The sequence below is a fragment of the Microplitis demolitor genome, chromosome 7 (assembly GCF_026212275.2).
Source record: "Microplitis demolitor isolate Queensland-Clemson2020A chromosome 7, iyMicDemo2.1a, whole genome shotgun sequence".
In the NCBI taxonomy this organism is placed as follows: Eukaryota; Metazoa; Arthropoda; class Insecta; order Hymenoptera; family Braconidae; genus Microplitis; species Microplitis demolitor.
The window spans coordinates 3,012,053-3,032,988 of record NC_068551.1 but is presented as its reverse complement, the minus strand read 5'-3'; the positions used below and the strand labels follow the sequence as shown (position 1 = coordinate 3,032,988).

Below are 20,936 nucleotides of genomic sequence, written 5' to 3'. Positions count from 1 at the left end.
CTGTAATTGGTGTTACTACAAGTGTGGTTAAGTTTATTCCAAGCTGCTGCTGGGATTTCTTTACCCAACTTGTAGTTACCTCCACTACAGCTGCTATTGTAGCAACCACAATTGTTTTTCTTCTCAATAACTAAATGCCAAAATCAAAGTTGTTTCAACTAGTTTAATCATTTTCGAAGAAGTAGATCCACCGTTGCCATGTTTTATTTTTTAAGCAGAAATATTTCAAATTAAACAACCTTCCACTAGATAGTATACTGTCTTATACATTTACTAATTGCATTTAATGATAATGAGCCACACGAGTATTTTTAAAATTTCTTAATTAAATATTTTAATCTGAGGTCCGTCGGCGGAATTAAAAATTTATAAGTCATCATTTTCTGTTTTTATTTTAAATTTTCGCGGTTCTTAAAATATACTTTTCAAGTTTTTCTTTTGACCGTAATAAAATGATGCAAATTAGTATAATTTAAGTCGAGAGATCGAGTTTAAATATCAAACATACTTGAAGATAGACAGCTCTAATTGGAGAGCAAGTAATGTAGTTCAAAGTGTATACTTAAATAGTATTACCGAGAAATGAAAATCTCCGCTTCGCGTTCGAGGTGTACAATGTCTTCACTTAATAATGCGCTTAAATATGAATATTAAATATATTTCCAAGCTGCAGATCGCTTTCGCAATTGTCAGTTGTAAATTATATAATAACTATGCTCTTAAGTAATTATTCAATTAATTGATATCGCATAAAAGCTGCTTATATTCTGACGTCAATGTAAATATTTTTGCAATACTGTATTTTACTTCAGTGCGTCGTGATATAAATTGATCTGGCACTTGCTTAAATAATTTAAAAATTTTGAATATTTAAATTCCAAATATGAAAAAAAAAAATATATATATAAATATTTTACAGAGAAGTACAAAATGACTTGTTTTTGGTTACGTTTATTAAGACAATAAATAGCCGCTTTGAATTGATGACGTAATGAAGTTTGTTTCAAATAGGATTAAGGGTAAATTAAATTATTCGTATTACTAATGGCGAAGACAACAACAGTGACTACAATAGACGACACAAATTAAAAGGAAAAATTTTAATAATTCTGCACAATACTAAATATTTAAATTTAATTTATAATGAAGCTTTAATTAACACTAAATATCCACTGATCTCTTAATAATGCAGATTGCAAAATTAATAATTATCATTATCATAAGCTTGGTGGGTAGCCATCAGATTAATTAAACCGCGAACTAGATAAAGTAAAGAGTAAATAAATTTTTTTAATTAAAAAAAAAAAATTATATAATGCAATTTAAAATTTTTCTTACTTTTTTTTTTTATGCACGCTTAAAAATTTGCGGAGTGAACGCGAATTAAATCTGGAGTGAATTGTTTATTTATTTTCTGCCCCCGGAGTGAAATTTACTTCAAAGGGAAGTTTATTTTCATATTAAAATCCGAATCGATCCTTCCGAAATCTCTCCGCTGAAAACTCTATTTACTCCTTATGCGGTGATTTTTTCAAAACTCATTAATTCAGATCTGAATAAAATCCGTAATCACCGCGATTTCATTTCCTATTTTTGAAAAGTAAACAATTCAGCATAATCAAGATATAAAACGAACATTTTTTTTTCGTAGCGCCTGATTTTATCCAGCCCTATGCTGAAATCAAACAATTAAATAAAAACTCAATGATTTTATCTCTTTAGTGCAGAGAGTATCTAATTTGCATATTTTCCTTTAAATGACCGTTTGCGCAATAGTTAATGAAGCTTTTTAACATAATCACTGATTTCATCAGTTCCTGATAAACTAATTAGCAATTAATCCTATCGATTGGCGAAAATACCTGTGCAGACCCAATGGTTGGGATTAGTCGTTTTCCAATACAGTCTATCTTTCGATATACATATATTTATATATATAGATATACAATGTAACTCTCGAGAGGGCGTGTAACGTCACAGGTTACGCCTCTCCCAAGAGGATATTGTCGCCGACATACATGAGAGCGATACCCGCGATAACTAATGGCATTTTGTCCGACGAGACTTTTGTTATTTCAAACTCTAAGTGCATACTTCCATTTATTTTTTTCACTACAATTGTTTTAAACTTTTTTCAGTATTTAACTAATTCATCATTTTATACTTTACTCCATGTTTAACGTCCTTTAGTATTTTTTTTTTTTATTTATCTATTGAATTAACAACTTTTTGTTGCACATTGCGATCGCTAAATTTGCATTTATTTTCGCTGAATGATGAAATTTGTCGTTAGTGTAACAAAAGTGATGAGGAATGTTGAGAAAAAACGGTCACGATGGATTTCGTTGGCACGCCGGACATCCAACGGTGCTGTAATAGAATTTCATATAATTGGATCACGCGGATCGATGCCTCCTTCCGGTGTGATGAACACACCGCGCAAGTCTACGTTGTTGTCTACATAACACATAGTTAATTTTTTTATTTGTGGGTAGGAGGCAAGAGGGTGATTTATTTATATATTTATATTTTTATACTTTTTGACGAATTCGTAACTTCATTCACGTACGATAACTTTTTCATCTGAGTCTCAACGACGTTAGAGGTAACTTGGAAAGGATGTTAAGAGAATTTCAAGTGAGTTTGTAAAGAAATCTTGAGTTCGGGTTTAGTTATATATTGATGATGCCAGGAAGTGAATAGAAGGATGGTGTCTGACAAATACTGGGCACTACTACTTTGTAGAAATATTATTGAATTTTATGTTTTTAATAGTTTTTGTATTTATCGAATTTTTTTTATCTTCTGAAAAGTTTAAAAGTTTTTATACGATACTATTAAATTTATATGTTTGTATAATTGATGAATAATTGATCTGTTTATTTATTATTTTTTTTTCAAAAAAAATTTTAACATTAATCGAAATTAATATTTTTGAGATATTCTAGAAGTTGCGAAGATTAAAAAAATGTTTAATTTTGAAACTGCAGTAAATTATAGTAGAGTTAGTGAATGATGACTTAGAAATTTTGAATGACTGTATAAAAATTAAAAACTTGATAATTATAAATATTTAAAATATTTTTTACTAAAACTGATCGATAAAATTTATATTTGAGAACAAATGTCCGCCTGAAGATAAGACAGACATCGGATTAAAATATTAAAAAATAAATTTAAAAATAACCGCGTGGCTAATTATTATTTAATTTAGCTAGTAAATTTATTAGACAGTATACTATTTATGGAAAGTTTTTTTCTACAGTTAAACTGTGGGATTTTTATTACAAATCGTCAGCTTACGGTTAAATTTGATAGCAACCCTACAAGAACCCGTGAATTTGTCGCGCGACTTTGATTAATTGTATCTTTTAAACTACAAGGCAACAAAATTATTATTTTTTTTAGAGATCCATAAAACTGACATCTTTTAAATAAATACAAAAAAAAAGTAAACTGTGGTGACTTGGCTTCTAGACTACTTTGAACTTGTTTAGTAAAGGCTGGATTAAAATAAACAATAATACTCAAACAAAAATGAATTATAAATTTTTAAAGTCTACTCTACAATAAAGTTGATTAAATATTGATTAATCTATTGCTATTATTTTTATCTCCAATGGAGTTATCATTAATATTAAAAAATCAAGTTATTTTCAGAACTCAATACTGGTGTGCAGCACACCCGAGTAATAAAAAAAATTTATTTAAATGATTTTCCTAATTAATAGCTCATATTTAACTCAAAATACCCGAAAGTAATAGTTAACGCTCTCAGAATTTCAATATTCAATTTAAATAAAAAACCTGAGTATTTAAAATTAATATAACAAAGTTGATTGAATATTGATTACTCAATTGCTATTATTTTTATCTCCAATAGAGTTATCAATACAAATATCAAAAATATATTTTCAAGTATAGAATTCAAAACAACAAAATAAAATCCACTCATATTTTAACATCTTTGTTTTTCATACAGTCGCGTAATATTAAACGGTTTTATATTTCAATTATAGTTTTACAAACAACTCCCATCATATCTACAAACGTCCTGAATTTTTTCCCATTGTATTGTAAAAGTTTCAATATCGCTTTCAATTAAATATAAAAGTTGCAAAAACCTAAAACTTCACTAAATAAATAAAAAACAAACATCAATAAATAAACCCGGTTATATTGCCAAGTTTTTAATATTTTTATAAGAAAATAAATAGAAAAAAAAAAGGCAATTAATTTATATTTTATATTTTTGCTATTATTTTCCACTGTGTATTCACATTTAACGTTTATTTATTTTTGTCAGCAATTTACCGTTGATGTTATTTATTTTATTTATGTAAACGATATCAACTAATTTGCTTATGCTCATGAACCGCGTAAACCAGCAGAACAAGCATTACATAACAAGCGAACAAAAATGACACATGAATCTACGAGAATGTGGGTAATATGTAATATTTAATGTCTAATATTTAAATACCAGTTTACATATATAAGTACTGTGGTAACTGTTATTTAAATGTCAAAAAAAAAAAAAATTTTTTTTTTTACTACAGAGAATTTTAAAAAGTATTTTTGAAATTAAAAATAAATTACTATCTCTCTCTCTCTTTCTCTTAGCTGTTATAAATAAATTTTGACAAGGCGAAATTTTGTTATTTTTAGAAGTATTTTATTGGCTGTCATACTTATCAGGCATTAAAAAAATAATCAAACTTTGAATTACATTTATTATTTTTGATATTTATTTATCTTGATGATAAACAAAAAAAATGAGTACTTTGAAATTTATAAGTATTGGTAATTAATAATAATAATAATAATAATAATAATAATAATAATAATAATAATAATAATAATAATAATAATAATAATAATAATAATAATAATAATAATAAATTAAGTCGACTTAAACTCATTCTAAAGGATTAATATTAATTATAATACTGTAAAATCGGATTACTGAGTCATTTTGGAAGCTTAACATGTCATAACTTTATTACACAAATTATTTAGAAAAAATTTTTTTTTTATTACTGTCGAAAGTTAGTCAGCTTATAATATATATTTAACGTATGGCTTCGTTTTAAATAAATTAGTAGTTTGACGGAGTAACGCCAAACGAGGGTACTTTAGCCCTTGGTTTTTGTTAATAAGTAGAATTAATGAATATGAGACTAAGATTGAGAAAAATCCGATAAACTTGCGGTAGATTTGAATTAAATATTATTTATATTCAATCAAAATTTTTTTAAACTTCCCGCTATGAAAATTAAAAATTTTTCAAAAAAAGGGATTTTTATCAGATCTCGAAGTTTTGAGGTCCTAGGAAACTATTTTGACTACTTCCAGATGGATGTCCGGTCATGTGTGTGTGTAAACTTTTTTTGTCGTACGATATCTTTTGAATAAATCAACCGATTTAAATGTTTTTGGCGGCAATCGAAAAGGCTCACCAAGATTTAAAACTTGTTAGATTTTGCAGTTGATCACTCGAGTAGTTTACAAGTTATACGATAAAAAAAAGCTCGAAAACAGTAAGAAGTTTTGGGGTTGACCCCGTGTCAAACAGTTTGCTGATTTTTTTTTGCATTTATATTTTAAAAAATATTTTTATTAGTTTTTATTTTTATTTTTTTTCATTTTAATGCGATAAGAAAGTGTCAAAACTTTTTACTGATATCGTACACTATAATCTAATAATAATAATAATGAATTTAAAATAAATTGATTAGAGAAAAAAAAACAAAGTCAATATTTATAAACATATTTAATTAAATAAATATAAAAAAAATTAATAATAATAATTGTAATAAAAACCTTGAAGCATTAATAGTAAACATCGTTTCAATAGAGTGTCCATCTATAGCACCACTAAGTAGATATTGCAGTGCGATAAGTGCGATAACAACGCAGGCGAGCGCCTTGTATAGGTGGGCTCGGTGCCACGATGCCACGGGTGCAGCCACAGACATCGCACCCGGTAAGACACCATAACTTCCTCCTATCGGCGGAAGTTATGTCTCCTCACTTTCATTATTTTCCTTATTTCTTATATCTATTCCCAAGCTTATTATCAACTTCAATGCACTCACACATCACTCGTACCCCTGAAACCAAAGATAAAATATTAATTTATTTATTTATTCAATATTATTATTTTTTTATTAAAAAAAAGAATTAAAAAAAAAAACGGGAATACTGTATTATGATTTTATCTTGCCAGATATTTTATTGCACAAGTGCACAAGTTTTATACGGAGTACAGAGCGTGACAAATTACGTCACGTGACGGTACTAGGCCAAGGATTCTAAAAAATCAACCGCAGAATTTTTTTCTTTATTGGAGATTAAAAAAAAAAAAAATGTAGAATGAAATAAAGAAGTGAATGAACGAATGAATGAATAAATGGAAGCGAAGGGTTTTTGTAAAAAAGAAAAAAAGTGTGGATTTAAAAATACGAAAAGTATTTGCGGAAGAATTTAAGGAACGTAGTAATTGTTAAATGGGTTGGAATTTTTTTTCGGAATTATTAAAATGATATAGTATGCTAGAGTGACTTTAATGTTACTGAATAATATATTATCATGTTTATGTACATATATAAACACATCAATTATATATTAAATAGTATTTTATTATTAAAGAGACTAGGGCACGACAGAAAACCTCGACAAGTAATTAATTTTCGTACCTTTTTTTTTACAAAAAAAAAAAGTATACGTCATTTTTATTTATTTTTAAATAATCTGTCATTACAATCTTTTCAACTCAGTACAGTACCACGTGTGGTAAATATAACATAAAATTTTAATTTTGTGGTAAAAAAATTTTTTTTTGCGAAAATGCGAAAAATTTAAATAAAAAAAAATACGGAAGTCAACAATTTTAATGTAATTCAAAAAAAAAAACCTGAAAAAAGGTTAACCCTGTTGGCCAATCCCAAAATTTCTGACTGATTTTGAGCTTCATGAGTTCGAAAATAATTTTAGATAAATTTTTAAACTCTTTCTCAAAACATCGATATTTATTAGAAATTTGAATTTTTAAAATCGAGCAAAATCAAAATTAATTTGAAAATTTTCAAGTTTTTTAGAGAAAAAAATCTTTTTTTTTTTCTGTACTGTTATATTGTTCTAAACAACTTGTCTGATGTCTCTGAAGTCTGAAAATATTTAACTGAAGTCGTAATTTTGATCGGGATCGCTGCTAAAGAAATTCCATAGAAAATCGCGGAAATTTTTTGACTGATTTTTTTCCGAGTACTTCGCATAGATCTCCTTTACTTTGATGAATATAAAAATCCAAAGTACTTTGTACTTTGTAAAATGTCTGTTTATTCATATATTTATATGATGGATTAATCGTAAATTGAGTAAAAGATAAATAATCATTTAAAAAAGAGTAAATCTTTTCGTAAATAAAACATTATTATCTCTCTTAAGAGACAATTAAAATTCAGTGGAAAGGGTCTTAGTAAAATTATTCGGTAGCTGTTGAGTGTCGCTGATGGTAAATGCTTATCCCCGAGAATATTTGCCTTTCATACGAGAATCTCCGCGGTATGCAAATTTAATCCTAGCTTTTGGGGAAACACGTGGTGAAATCTCAAATACATAACTCCTGAGTAAATAAAAAATATTTTTAAAAATACATGACGTTAAATAAAATGGTAATAAAAACAAAACGACCCAAGTTATAATTGTTATTATTTTTATTTCCGCTTCCGGTAATTATTTTTATTTTATTCTCAAATAAAAAACAATTAAAAAAAAAAATTATATTGCATTCATTGCCTATTACTTTTTTTCACATTAAAGTTTTCATGAATTTTAAAAAAATATACTAGATTTTTTTTTTTTTTTTGTACATATTATAAATTCTTTAACCAAAATTTAGTGCAAAGTGAAATAGATTTCAAAAACTTTTAACGTTAAAATTGAAAAAAAATATTAAAAATTAAATTTGATTGTTTTTACAAACAATTTGTCTAGTTTTTTCATTTATAGTGACATTAAACTTTCAGAACAATACCCTAGAGCACAGAAAATAGATTTTTTTTGGCTTTGTTATAAAAGTTCAACTGATTCGACCGGAAATAGTGCTTTTAGGTCGTGGAGATGATGTCATATGACATAAAAAACATTGGGTCAAAAAGTTAAACTGAAGCGCTTTAGGAGTCTTGAAGGGTTCATATATAAATTTTTTTTTTTTGTTTCATTTTCGGGCTGTTGGAATTTACTGTCGAGGACAGTTCTGTCTGTTACTCTCATTTTTCTTCTACTTTTATTTTTTTTTTTTTATTTAACAATACACAGGTACTGACTTTATATTTATTTAAACTTGAAATCGTGGGTTTATGTAGAGTAGAGAACAAAAAAAAAAGAGGGGTATGTACTGCGCACTGTTACTGTTGAGTTTACGGACCAGTGAAAATTGTCGGATATTGGACGACAGAAAGAATCTAGTTGTAGTGCAGTAGAGTGGTAGAGATGGAAATGAAAGGAAAAACTTTGTGCATCGATGAATTGCGTATGCATACTATAGTATGTGATTTTATTTTTATGCATGAATTTTTTCTATACATTTATATTTCCATAGGATAAAGTCTAGTAGTATTGGTTTGAGTATTAATTAATATTCTTTTGCAATTCAGTCTAAAAAAAATTTCAGTATAACGAAATCATGTAATTGATTTATCTGTACGTTTTCAATGTACATTTCAATGTATGTTCAATTATTATTTAAATGCATGAATATTTACAGTTTTGAATTGGCGAAAATCCTTTCTAGGTCAAATGGCTGAAAGGCAGAAGATCAATAAGTTATTCTGGCTGGACCGAAAGACCGTGACCAATTGACTTGGAAATAAAATTTCATAACTTTTATTTCCTTTTATTTTCAAACTATCGATTCATTTTTAATAGCCTTGTTGCTGGGGATTTTTTTAAACAATTGTCAAGTAGTTTAAATTATTTGAATATTTTTTTAATGAAATAGGACTCGCCAATAAATTAAGGACGATTTGTTTATCTTTTACATTCTATCACAGAATATTAATATTTTAGATTTATTTTATTCAGTATATTTTTTTTTTTTTATTAACATGAAAGCAGTAACTTTATTTTTATTTTTGGAATTTTAATTTAGACGTTTAATTCAATATTTGTACTAGCTTGTGTAACAAAAAATATTGATTTTTTCGTGGTAATAGGTGACTTTAATCAAAGTGATGCAAAAACATAAATTTAATTTTCGAATAAAAAGACCTTGAGGTGGAGTCGAACCGCCGACCTTTTGTTGAAATTGCTTTGACTGTCAACAAAATGTCGCCATTTCCTTGATTACTTTTAATAAAATTTCTTATAAATTCAACTTATAAAATCAATATTCATATCTCTTATTAATTTCATCTTAGAGAAAAAATAGGGTAAAATAGGTCATTAGAAAAGTTTGATCAAAGTTTTACTTTTCAAAACTGATATTTAATATGGTACTGAAGTTAGAAGACGTCTATTAATTTTTTGATTTTTTAAAAGACGATAAATTATAAAAAAAAAAAAATATTTAAAAAAATTACACTTTTAGTCTTTTTAATTTTCTACATGTGCATTTTTTCAGTTTCTTTTTTTTTTTTTTTTTTTTTCAAATTTTATTGTTCAAAATAAAATTATAAAATTTTTAATTGTCTGCTAACTTCAGGATCATATATTTAATCATTATTTTGTATTTTGACAATCAATTACTTTCAGTAGATTATGAAAACTCGATTTTGTTTAAAATGAAAGAAATTTTTTTGCAAAATTTTTTTTTGAGACTAAGCCATTTTCGCTGAAAAATAGAAAAAATTTTCATAGCTTGTAAAATATGTCACAATTTTTTTCCATTAATAGCAAAAATAAACGATGTAGGATAATCAGGATTAGAAAAGTGATTTATTTATTCAGTATCCTAATTTAACCAGCTGTTCAGTAGAGATTTTTATCATTATAAAAAATATATGATTATCGATCTAAAGACCAAACTATTTTTCAAGACTTTCAAACCTAATTACTCATCGTCCAGATGATGTTTTCTACCAGAAATTTGATCAATTTTACTTATCTTACTTTCAGAATGTCATAGTTGACGTTAATTATCATCAATCATAAATCCTTGACGTCTCTAGCTTTTATAGGAGCATTTTTATATTTAATAATCTAATCGATCAATAATAATCTTGCTTCTAATCTAGTCTGCCTCGATAGCATGAGTCTGCCTTCTGAAAACGTGCCAATTTTTCCGTCTAATCTAAGGTTATATTTATTAAATATGCAATTATTGTTGAATATACATACATATATATATATATATATATATATATATATATAGCAGGTTTCTTGTAAGATTGGTAAAACGGTAATTGTTATGGTATTATTATTAGAGGCCACTTGAAAATTCTAATTCCACTCGAAATTATACACGTAAGCAGAGTCATGATTTCCGATAACGAAACAACTTTGATCACGATTCGGTATTTTATTATTATTATTATTGTTATCTTTGCCATCAGCCTATTTACCTTGTCTTTTTACTTTTTTATCTTTGTCATGGATTAAAAATCTAAAGTAGAGTATAGAGTATACTAAAAAAACTTTATAAATTTTTAAAATTTTAAAAGCTTCTATATCACGAAGACTCGTTTATTATCATATTTTTTTAACGTCTACCTTGAAAATAGTTACGAAAACGAAACATTTTTAAATTAAAAAAGTTTTTTTCTACTTATGCATACTCGCGTGTGAAAAATTTTTTTATTTCTATAAAAATTTAAAATTTTATTGATGATAAAATGTCTGAAAAGGTTTATAATAGTTATGAAAAAAAAATTTTTTTAAAATCTACAAGTGGGAATTGAATTTAAATTTAATAAGTCATTGTTTAGTTTAGTCTACTGATTATGTATATCAGAATATATAATATTACATTATCTTGATATTATCTTATGTCAATACAATCTGTTTCAAAATCGGTTCATACAATAAATTTACTTATTAGTCTGCGGTTATTAATAATTTATTTTTTTTTTTAACCAATTAAAATATATAAAAATTAATTTAAAATAAATATTTATCAGAGGGAAATATTTAGTAAATATTTTTACCAACAAACCTATTTTATTAATTTTTATATATATTTTACAACATGTTTTTAAGTCGACTTTGACTTTTGTCCAAGCAATTCATTTTAATATATCGTTATATATTTTAATTTTTATGCTCGGTCGTAAATATTTATTAATTATATTTCTAAAGTACTTGAAAAATATTTTTTACTACTATATACATATATATATGTGTATATTTTTTTTTTTTTTCATTAGCTAGAGTTACAAAGTAATAGGGTAATAATTTTATTTTTATCAACGACTGCGTGTTTATGATCCTCAAGAGTTTTATGGTTATACTATGGTACAAACTATCATCGATATATATCGATAGTTGCGACGAATGAGAATAAAAGCGAAATAGTAATATAGTAAGGTAAAAAGTAAATAGCCATAAAAAAATGGTGAATAAAATATAAATAATATATATTTTTTTATATTTATTTAACATTTTTCCAATAAAAAAAAAATATAAAAAATCGTTCGCGTACTTTTGATCGTAATACTTTTATACCATATGACGTGTGTTTATTCAACCGACTAGATATTAATTGTCAACAGTATATTCGTTTATCTTGTGTATTTGCGCATTTTTATCAATAAATTTTAGTAAAAAGGAAAGGAAAAATAAATATAAGATAGGGAAGTGGAAAAAATTTTTGATAAGCGATATGTTCTTGTTTTTTTTTTTTTTTTTTTTTTTTTTTTTTTTTTTTTTTTATTACTATCTAGTGTAATAGTTATTGCAGGGGAGACCGGGGCAAAAAGGTCCCTACTGCAGTGCCCATTTTTTAAATTCATTTTTATGGTTAATCATGATAATTAATTATAATGAAGGCGCGAGTATGACGGGTCATTTAGTGTCTAATTAAATTTCGCGGCTTTTTAACAATGAGTAGAAATTATTTTTATTTTTTTTTAAATCTGTCGTGAATTTACAATAATTTGAGTTAAAAAAAAAAAAAATAGTACATTATGAATCTAGGGCGGGAAATAAGACGACGCGTAATATTGTCACCCTGAGCTGGGATGAAGGTGACAAAAAAGCGGGTTGCGATACCTTACTATCCTCGTGTGGTGTGCATACAAATTTTTTATCATACCAACATGGAAAGTTTGATTGAAGTAACAATGAAAAAAATGTTTATGGTGAAATTATGTCTCGCTTAAATAACTGAATAAGTTTGAAGAACTTTAGTTTGAAGTTCTCCATTTTATTCAAAAGTAAATAAATGAATTGAACAGAAAGTACAATATATATATACATATATAAGACTCATTAAGCACATGACTGTCAAGAAACATTTTGATAATATTGAAACACTCTCTAATTAGTAGAGTCGTGAATGAAAGTTTGTAATTATAAATGAAATGAAAATGCAATGGAAAATAGAAGCAACTACGTCTGTACAAAACTTTGCTTCAGATTCATTTAATTTTCTATTTGCTGTAGTTTTTTAATTAGAAAAAAAAGTTTTATTTTACTTACACTCTTAACTAATTAACGTTTAAGTTTAAGTACGGATTTAAATGACAAGATTTTTTAAAATTTTATTGAGTGATTTTAATTTTCTACTTTTTAATATTTACATTAATGAAAAAATTAAAATTTATTATTTTGACCTCATTGATAAATTTAATTTCAACAATTAATTATCAGAAGTATGGAATGCAAAATTTTCATACTGATGGCTTTTGATAAATTATTCATTATAAATTACTTTGATAATTAATATCCTTTGTCGTTAAATATTTTTGATAGAATATACAAATAATGTTGAGAGAAAAATCATCCTAATAAAATTGATTAACTATAAATTAATCTGTGGTAACTAAATTCAAACGATAATTAAATTATGAAATGACATATTATCAGATATTCGAAAATATGCAAAATGATTGAGGGACACTAATAATAAATTACAATAATTTTCAATCATTAATTCATACATGGAGCGAAAATCAACCAACGATTCTAATAAATTTTGAAAACCATTTTTTAAATATATATGTATTGAAATATATTTTTATATATAAATTTATATTCTTATAAGAATCCTAAGAGGTACAAAAAAATTTGTTGACTTCCGGTTTAATTGAAGTTAACAATCGGTTACTTAAAAAAAATTATCTCCTTAAATTTAACATAGTCAACAATCTTTTTTTTTGTGTTCTTGGGTATGAGAAATTTCACCATAAATATAAAAATATTTACTATAATATAAAAGGAGCATTTTCTTGTCAATATGGACAGTTTCCATACTAGTACCGGATCTATTCCCATAAGTACATAGAAACCGCTCTTATTATTTTCTCTCCATATGGTTTCGTGTTACTTCTGTGGTAAGTCAAGTAGGAGATATCCGTAATATGAAAATTTTATCAGGAGGACACGAAAGCAAATCAAACCCTTGAGGTAAAATTGGCCGGTCAAAATTTTTCGCGCCAAGAAATTATTTTTTTCACGTGTACTGAAAATCTGGGAAAAATAAAATTTTTCAATCCATTAAAAATAATTAAGTTACTCATTACAAAGTAAAATAAATTTTAATCAATGATATTAATAATAAATACGTATAATATATAAAGACAATGCACTATGAATAAATTATCTGGAGAGATAAAATAGTCGCTTTGTAACCTTAAATCATCGGCATTTATTCCCCGGGATTCGAGGTCTCTGTGGATACCCTCGAGATGTACAAAGAAAAGAAGAATAAAAAAAAAAAAAGAAGAAAATAAAACGTAAAAGAAGAATAGTACGGTAACGAAGAACACGTTGATAGGAAAAGCGACGAAGAGCTGCGCTCGTAGTGGTGGTTGGTTAGGAAGAGGAAGAGGAAACAAAAGAGAAAGAGCAAGAGGAAAATAGCACCAGAGTAAGAAGATCGATAGACATCGTCATGGCAACGACCACATTAACTGTCTTTCATTCTAAATTTTATAAAAATATAAATGTTTCGTTAAATATTTTTTTTTATGGTGTCAATTTATGTTCGTTAATTTTTTCATATTTTATTTAATCTCTGGGTAGAAAAAAAAAATTTTTTATAAATAAAAAAAAAATAAAGTACGGATCTGAATGTCGCAATATTCTGCAGTACTTGAGCTCAAAAGCACGTACTGTTGTATCGATGCCAACAGTAATAGTAGTAGTGGAAGCAGCATTAGCTATTTCGCTTATTCTTCTTTCTGCATTCACTTGCTACACCTACTGAACTTATTGAGAATTCTCTCGAAATTCCTGCGAGAAAATCCGGCGAACAATAAACTTTATATTTAGTTTGATTAATTTTATCGATACTGGGAAAACTTACTTTCATTTTGCAGTTTGCATCATTCTGCAGCACCATTTTTTATAGTAATTAGAACTTTTAAGGTCGCTCTCGATTTCATGTAATTGAGAAAAAAAAACTATTTTTTTGGTTTCATTTATTATTTTTTGCGTTGAAAAGTTTTTGTCGATCTTCAGTTTTATAGGGCATTAAATTCTCTTCAAAAAAAGCCCATTGAGTCAAAGCTTTGTCGTAGTTTTTTCGTTATAGAGTGAAACTTTATTTTTTATTTAAATTCCGATAAATTCACTCGCCGCTAAAGTTTTCACGGTATAAAAAAAATCAAATAACTGTTTTATAGAGAGGTTCATTGCTTGCCACAAAAGGTCTAGAACGAATTGATAAATTTGAGTTCAAAAACTTGGTATTTTCACATTAGAAAAAAGGGCGGGAAAATAAGGTATTCAAAAATATTTTTTTCAAATCGTTCTGGATTGTCATTTATCACTCTTACAAAGATTTCAAACCAATTCGTAATGTCTGTAACTTATTTTTGAAGATTTTTTTTTTTCAACCTTTACTAGGGTGCAAATAATTTGAACTTAGAAATTATTAGATAGCCTTTGAATGATTTGATAAATTCAAATTAGATAGCAGATTATATTTACAACATTAATTGACCTATGAGCTATAATAAAAAAGTTTTTTTTTTTTTTTTTTTCATTTCTTGAGCCACCTCATTTTGCTCAAAAATGAAAAAATAATTTTTTGAATAGCTGTCAAAAATTCATCTTTTTCTGCATTTATGTAAAGTAATTTATCAAAATTTATCAAAGTGTACAATCAAAATGAAAAAGTGTATTTTTTTTAGTAGAGCTTCCATTTTTAAAAATAATTTGAAAAATATATATTTTCTATTTTTCAAAGCTTAATTTATTTATATTTTTTTTTTTTTTTTCGTTTGTTGGTTTAAATATTATCTTGTTATAAATATTTTTATTAACAAGTGTCTAATAGGCGAGTATTATTGAAAATTGATAAAGAAGATTAAAAATAATAATAATAATAATAATAATAATAATAATTGTTGTTATTATTATTATTATTGACTAAAAGAGATTAAAAGTTGGATGTACTATATAATGGAGTGGATATGGAGATAAAGTAAACAAAGTTTGTATGGATGTATAGAATATAGATAAAAAAATTCATGTATTATTCTAGATACTGGCAAAAAAAAATAGGAGTAAAAAAAATGATTATTCGGATGCATCATTCTAAAAGCTTTCTCTTTAAATTCAGTGCGCTGTGGACCAATATGGATTTTTTTATCCTACGTATTTATTTTTTAATTTCTGGACGACGAGAATTATACTGAATAGCATTTGGCAGTTTTCCAAACGTAGACGTAGATGTAGAGTATCATGATATAGGAATGGAGGTAAAAAGAATTAAAAGTGAAACAGAAAGCGATCAAATTTGGTGGAAAATTTTAAAGTTAAATTCAAGTATTTATAAAAGCTTTTTAATGTACAGTGAATCGGATGGAGATTGAAGTGGAGTAAATTCAATGATTTTATTCTGTTTTTATCTTTATGAGTTTGTTCGAGAGAATTTTTAGTTGGAATTTCTTTGTGAATGTTTCGCAGTTATAGAAATATTATAGTTTGGTTGAAAAAAAAAATATTAAACGAATCAGGAATTGATACAATAAAAAAAAAACCACTGTACTATATTTTTTTTTTTATTCACAGGAATGAATGCATTTTTATTTGAACCAATCGGTAAAGTGTAAAAAGACAATTTATTGAATACTCGATTTTTAAAAAAATTTAACAATAAAAAATTCAAAATAATGTTTAATTATATTTACAAAAGTGATTTTAGAATATTTGAAAAACATTCAAAGAAAAAAAATTCTTATGAAATTTTAGGGGTACTCGGTTTTGCCCCCCCCCCCTATATATTTTTGTATATACATATTAATCATCTCTGATAGCGTTTAAAACCAGGAATATTTAAGTATAATGTCTTTCATTTATATGGGAGTTGTATTTTTTTTAAACTGAAAGAACTAAAATAAAAATTTTTTAATGTATAGTTTATCTAGGAGACATCGTAAAAATTCTCGAGTGGGTAATAACTTTATATCTTCCTAACGTACACTAAATTTCCGTACAATACCGTAAAAAATCCGGCCATACGTTCATTTATTTCAGCGTCTATGAGATGCTATTCAAAAAAGTTTATGTACGGAAACAAAAGAAACTTTTATGTGTGGCTATTTATTTATTTATCTCCTCCATTAGTCGTAGAAACACGAATAAATATTGAACGTTCATTAAATCGACGGCATAATTAGCTTGTGTTAGAGGTTTATTTTTATTGTAATCAATCAAGGTTAAATAAATATTATTCAGTGTATATATTTTGTGTGAGATGGCACGGAACATCGAAAGTGACATCAGCTAAAAATAGTAAGTTACTAGAGTATTCAAATTGATCGCTCCGAAAATAATGATAATGTAATCGGGTTAATATATGCGCTTTTAAAATTAACATCCACGTTTCTAAATATTAACATAATACTTCGGTTTAAAGAATCTATTATTAAAGATATTTTTTTTACTTATTAAATGAAGTTATTGTAGAATTTTCATCCAAAGAAATCCCTACAATCCCATAGAATTTGAAAAAAATTTCGTTCAATAATTATCCTAATTTTTAACCTCACAAATCTCTACACAAACATAATCATCTCTAGTATCATTTAACCCATTGACAGATAAAAAATTGCCGTCTCTAGTTCAAAGTTCAATTATTTATAAACAATAAACATGAAAATATAAATTCTCTAACGTATACTTTGTCTACAAGACGCCATGAAAAATCTCAAGTGAATAATAAATTTAATTTTTTCCGACGACACTAAATTCCCGCACAGCGGCGTTAAAAATAGGCCAGCACTTTCATTCACTTCATCATTGATAAAAAAATATTTTAAAATTATTCATCAAGAGAAAAGTTCAATTAACTTTTTTATTCATAGCAATTTATTATTCATACCCTTAGATATTTTTGACTTTTCCATTAACGAGTAAACGTACATTTATTGAAAGTGACTAATACATTAATCTAAATTCAAGTGAACATTTTCTGTCATAAAATTGGGAAGCTAAAACCTTCGAGTTGAATCCCCTTATTTTCTATAATACTTTTTCTACGTATATATACCGAAATTGTGATGGCTCTATTTTCTTTATATCCGATCCTTAGAAAGTTAGCTATTGCATTTGACATTTTACGGTATGCACACCTTAAACCCACTCTTGTGTTCTTTACAATCGATATTTTATCGTCGGTATGTCTTGAACATAAACCAGTATTGGTAAAACTTTATTGTGGTGTGTTTCATCTCTCGTCATTTATTCTCAAAAGCCAAAGCTAACCTCCTCTGTATAACCAGCAGCCTGGAAACCGTTCAAGGTTTACTCCTCTTGACTGAGTATAAGATCATTCGATATTCCATGTGCTTCATCGTTTTCCGGGACGATGAGCCACGGTTGCAAATTTCTACACTCAAAAGTTTATCTTTTGAAGTTAAGCTCTTACAAACACGTAAAGTTCGCCCACTAAATTAATTACACCCTCTATTATTACTTCGAACTCAGCTTTCAATAACAAAAATATTATTCTACTGAAATTTCCTTAATAATATTACAATTGCATTTATATTTTAGTCATTTCAAATTTGTTTGAAATTCGAGTTTATAGTTCGCTTATATGTTTAAAGTATTATTATATAAATATTCAAACTGACTTTATTATTACATTTTAGTTTGAAATTTTTCTACATAAAGTCCGAGTCTCTTGTGCTTTTCTTGTTGAAATCATTTTTCATTTCTCTCTTTTACATCTAGACTGCCGTTTCAACTTTTCTTCTCGAGGACTCTCGGGAGAGCATATGAAAAATTTCATTCTCGAAATATTATCACATTTTTCCATAAAAGAAAAAAAATATATATTTATTTACTTTTTTTATTATTTTTACACTAGGGAAAAATAATCTCATTGACTTCAAAAGAGTTTCAATGCTCTCCATATTACATTCCATTCGAGTTTTTTTTTTTTTTTAGAAAATTAATCTTTCATTTTAATCGAAAAATTACAATAAATTTATTCAAACCTATTTTTAGCTCAAGTCAATTTTATTTCTAAAGAAAATAAAGTTTTTAACAAATAAATAATTTGAAATATTTATTAGTATTTTCTATCAAAGCATTAGTAGACTTAAGCTGCTTGAAGGTCTAGTGTTCGAGCCCGGATCTCGGCGCTAAGCTAAACTGTCTATAAGCTCTAATACAAAAAAATGATTATTTTATTTTTATTTTTTTTTTTTATATTTCTTGGAAAATTTAAATATCAATAAACGTACTCGATTTCATTAGCTTGTTTTTTTTCAATGACACGAATATAACTCTATCAAAATGACTTTTCGCAAATTTTTTCAATACCTATCGAATTTAAAAAACATTCTATTATTTAAAATTATAAGAATTGTATTGAGTAAGATTTTTTTTCATTACTGATATTAGAAATTATCTAATTTAATTTGATATTGAATATAAATTCATTAAAAGTTGTGATGTAGGGGAGACCGGGGCAAGACGGCCCCCTGGGGCAAGAAGGCCCACCTCAAAAATTAACCAACATTTCTTTTTTCTTATTTTCTTTTGATTATCATAAATTCAGATTATTTACTCATTTTTAGCCTTATACGTGAAACTAGGGGCAAAATGAACCACTCAAAAATTCTAAAAAAAATGTATTTCACACTATTATAACCTAATCATGATTAATTTAATATAAATATCATTTTTTGGTTAATTCTATGGATTTGGAGTAAAATACTTATTAATCAATTAAGTTATTTTTTATTAAATAACTTTTAATTCATTCATATAATTTGTTATAGAATCCAACAAAACAATTATAATTATTATATGTAACATAATGAATAATATATTTATAAAATTTGGTAATATGTTTGGAAAAAAATTAAAACACTCAATTTTTTTCTACAGAAGTGAATAAATTACTCGTATTATATCAAAGAAGGTTATTTCGAGTAATATAAAAGTAAATACAGTTGTTCAAGAGAAAAATATAAACAATTATAACGCGGGAAATTTTTTTACAATTAAAAAAAAAAAAATTTTTTTTCATTTTTTTTCGGAGGGGGCCGTCTTGCCCCAAAAAAAAAATTTTTTTTCAGGAGCTTCACCAAAATTTTGGTGAATTGGGTTAAAGTTGGACGAGAGTAAATTGAAAAGCCACAAAGAATAATAATCGGCTTAGGTGGGCCGTCTTGCCCCGGTCTCCCCTAATTAAAAAATAAATAAAAAATTTTATCACAAATATTTACAATATTAAAAGTCGGTTGGTTTAAATAACAACGTCATAAAATGACTATACAATAATATGACATTAAATCTGTTATAATTTTTCTTATCGCCCGTCAATTTAAATTAATAAACTCTAGCATCGATTTAGGTTTACGACGCAAAGTTAAAACCTCAGCTCTTTAAATGCCAATAAAATATAAGTATTTTTATTTATCACATCGACTTGCGCTAATTAATTTAACTTCTATTAAAAAGTTGGTACTCGGAAATTATAACTTACGTCAGTAGTTTTATATTTTTTTTTTAGTTTAGCTACAAGACTTGAAAAAAAAAAATTTCAAAGTATTATAAGAAATAAATTTGAGAATTGCTTTGAATATATATTTGATTTATTGAAACGTACGAAAAATATTATTCTTCGTATAGAATTTCAATTTCACGGTTGAAATGCAGATCGAAATTCGTCTGGGACGGAGGATCGCTCATTCTTCTACCCTTTTTCTCTTGTGAAATATTTCACTGAACCGTAAATATTCCGGAAACGATACACAACGATCAGTTAATATGGAATAAATGTGTGTATTTACATGATAAGTATTTAACATTATACGATATACGACCGGATTTAAAGTCTGTTTGAGTGACAAAAGCCATGAATAAATTTGTTGTATATTGTTTGAGGATATAATATCATTTTTTAAAAATTTTTACGCTAAACGAGCATCGCTATCCGGTGTAATTAAAATTTCATATTTGGCTACTTGTGGGTACACACAAAAACGCTCAATAAATAAAAGGAACCAATATATTTTTTTTACAAAAGTATTTATGATGCTTTTACTTCTCACTGACAATGAGCACAAAGTTAATATTAATATTTTAATTTTGTACTGACTTTATGCCACTCAGAAAATGTTCACTTGAATTTAGATTAATGTATTAGTCACTTTCAATAAATGTACGTTTACTCCTTAATGGAAAAGTCAAAAATATCTAAGGGTATGAATAATAAATTGCTATGAATAAAAAAGTTAATTGAACTTTTCTCTTGATGAATAATTTTAAAATATTTTTTTATCAATGATGAAGTGAATGAAAGTGCTGGC

At 26.4% G+C, this 20,936-nt stretch overlaps 2 protein-coding genes across 3 annotated transcripts in view; one reads left to right on the top strand and one right to left on the bottom strand.

The window, feature by feature from the left end:
- The window catches only part of LOC103580479 (uncharacterized), a 101,374-nt gene that overhangs the window by 28,695 nt on the left and 51,743 nt on the right, over positions 1-20,936 (top strand). The window lies entirely within an intron of this gene.
- The window catches only part of LOC103580462 (beta-1,4-N-acetylgalactosaminyltransferase bre-4), a 61,747-nt gene that overhangs the window by 16,881 nt on the left and 23,930 nt on the right, over positions 1-20,936 (bottom strand). For both annotated transcript variants that reach the window (XM_053740560.1, XM_014442518.2), the window contains exon 2: positions 5,824-6,113. In XM_053740560.1, the coding sequence (XP_053596535.1) occupies positions 5,824-5,978 (155 nt within the window). In that variant the 5' untranslated portion in view covers positions 5,979-6,113. The remainder of the gene's footprint in view (positions 1-5,823; positions 6,114-20,936) is intronic.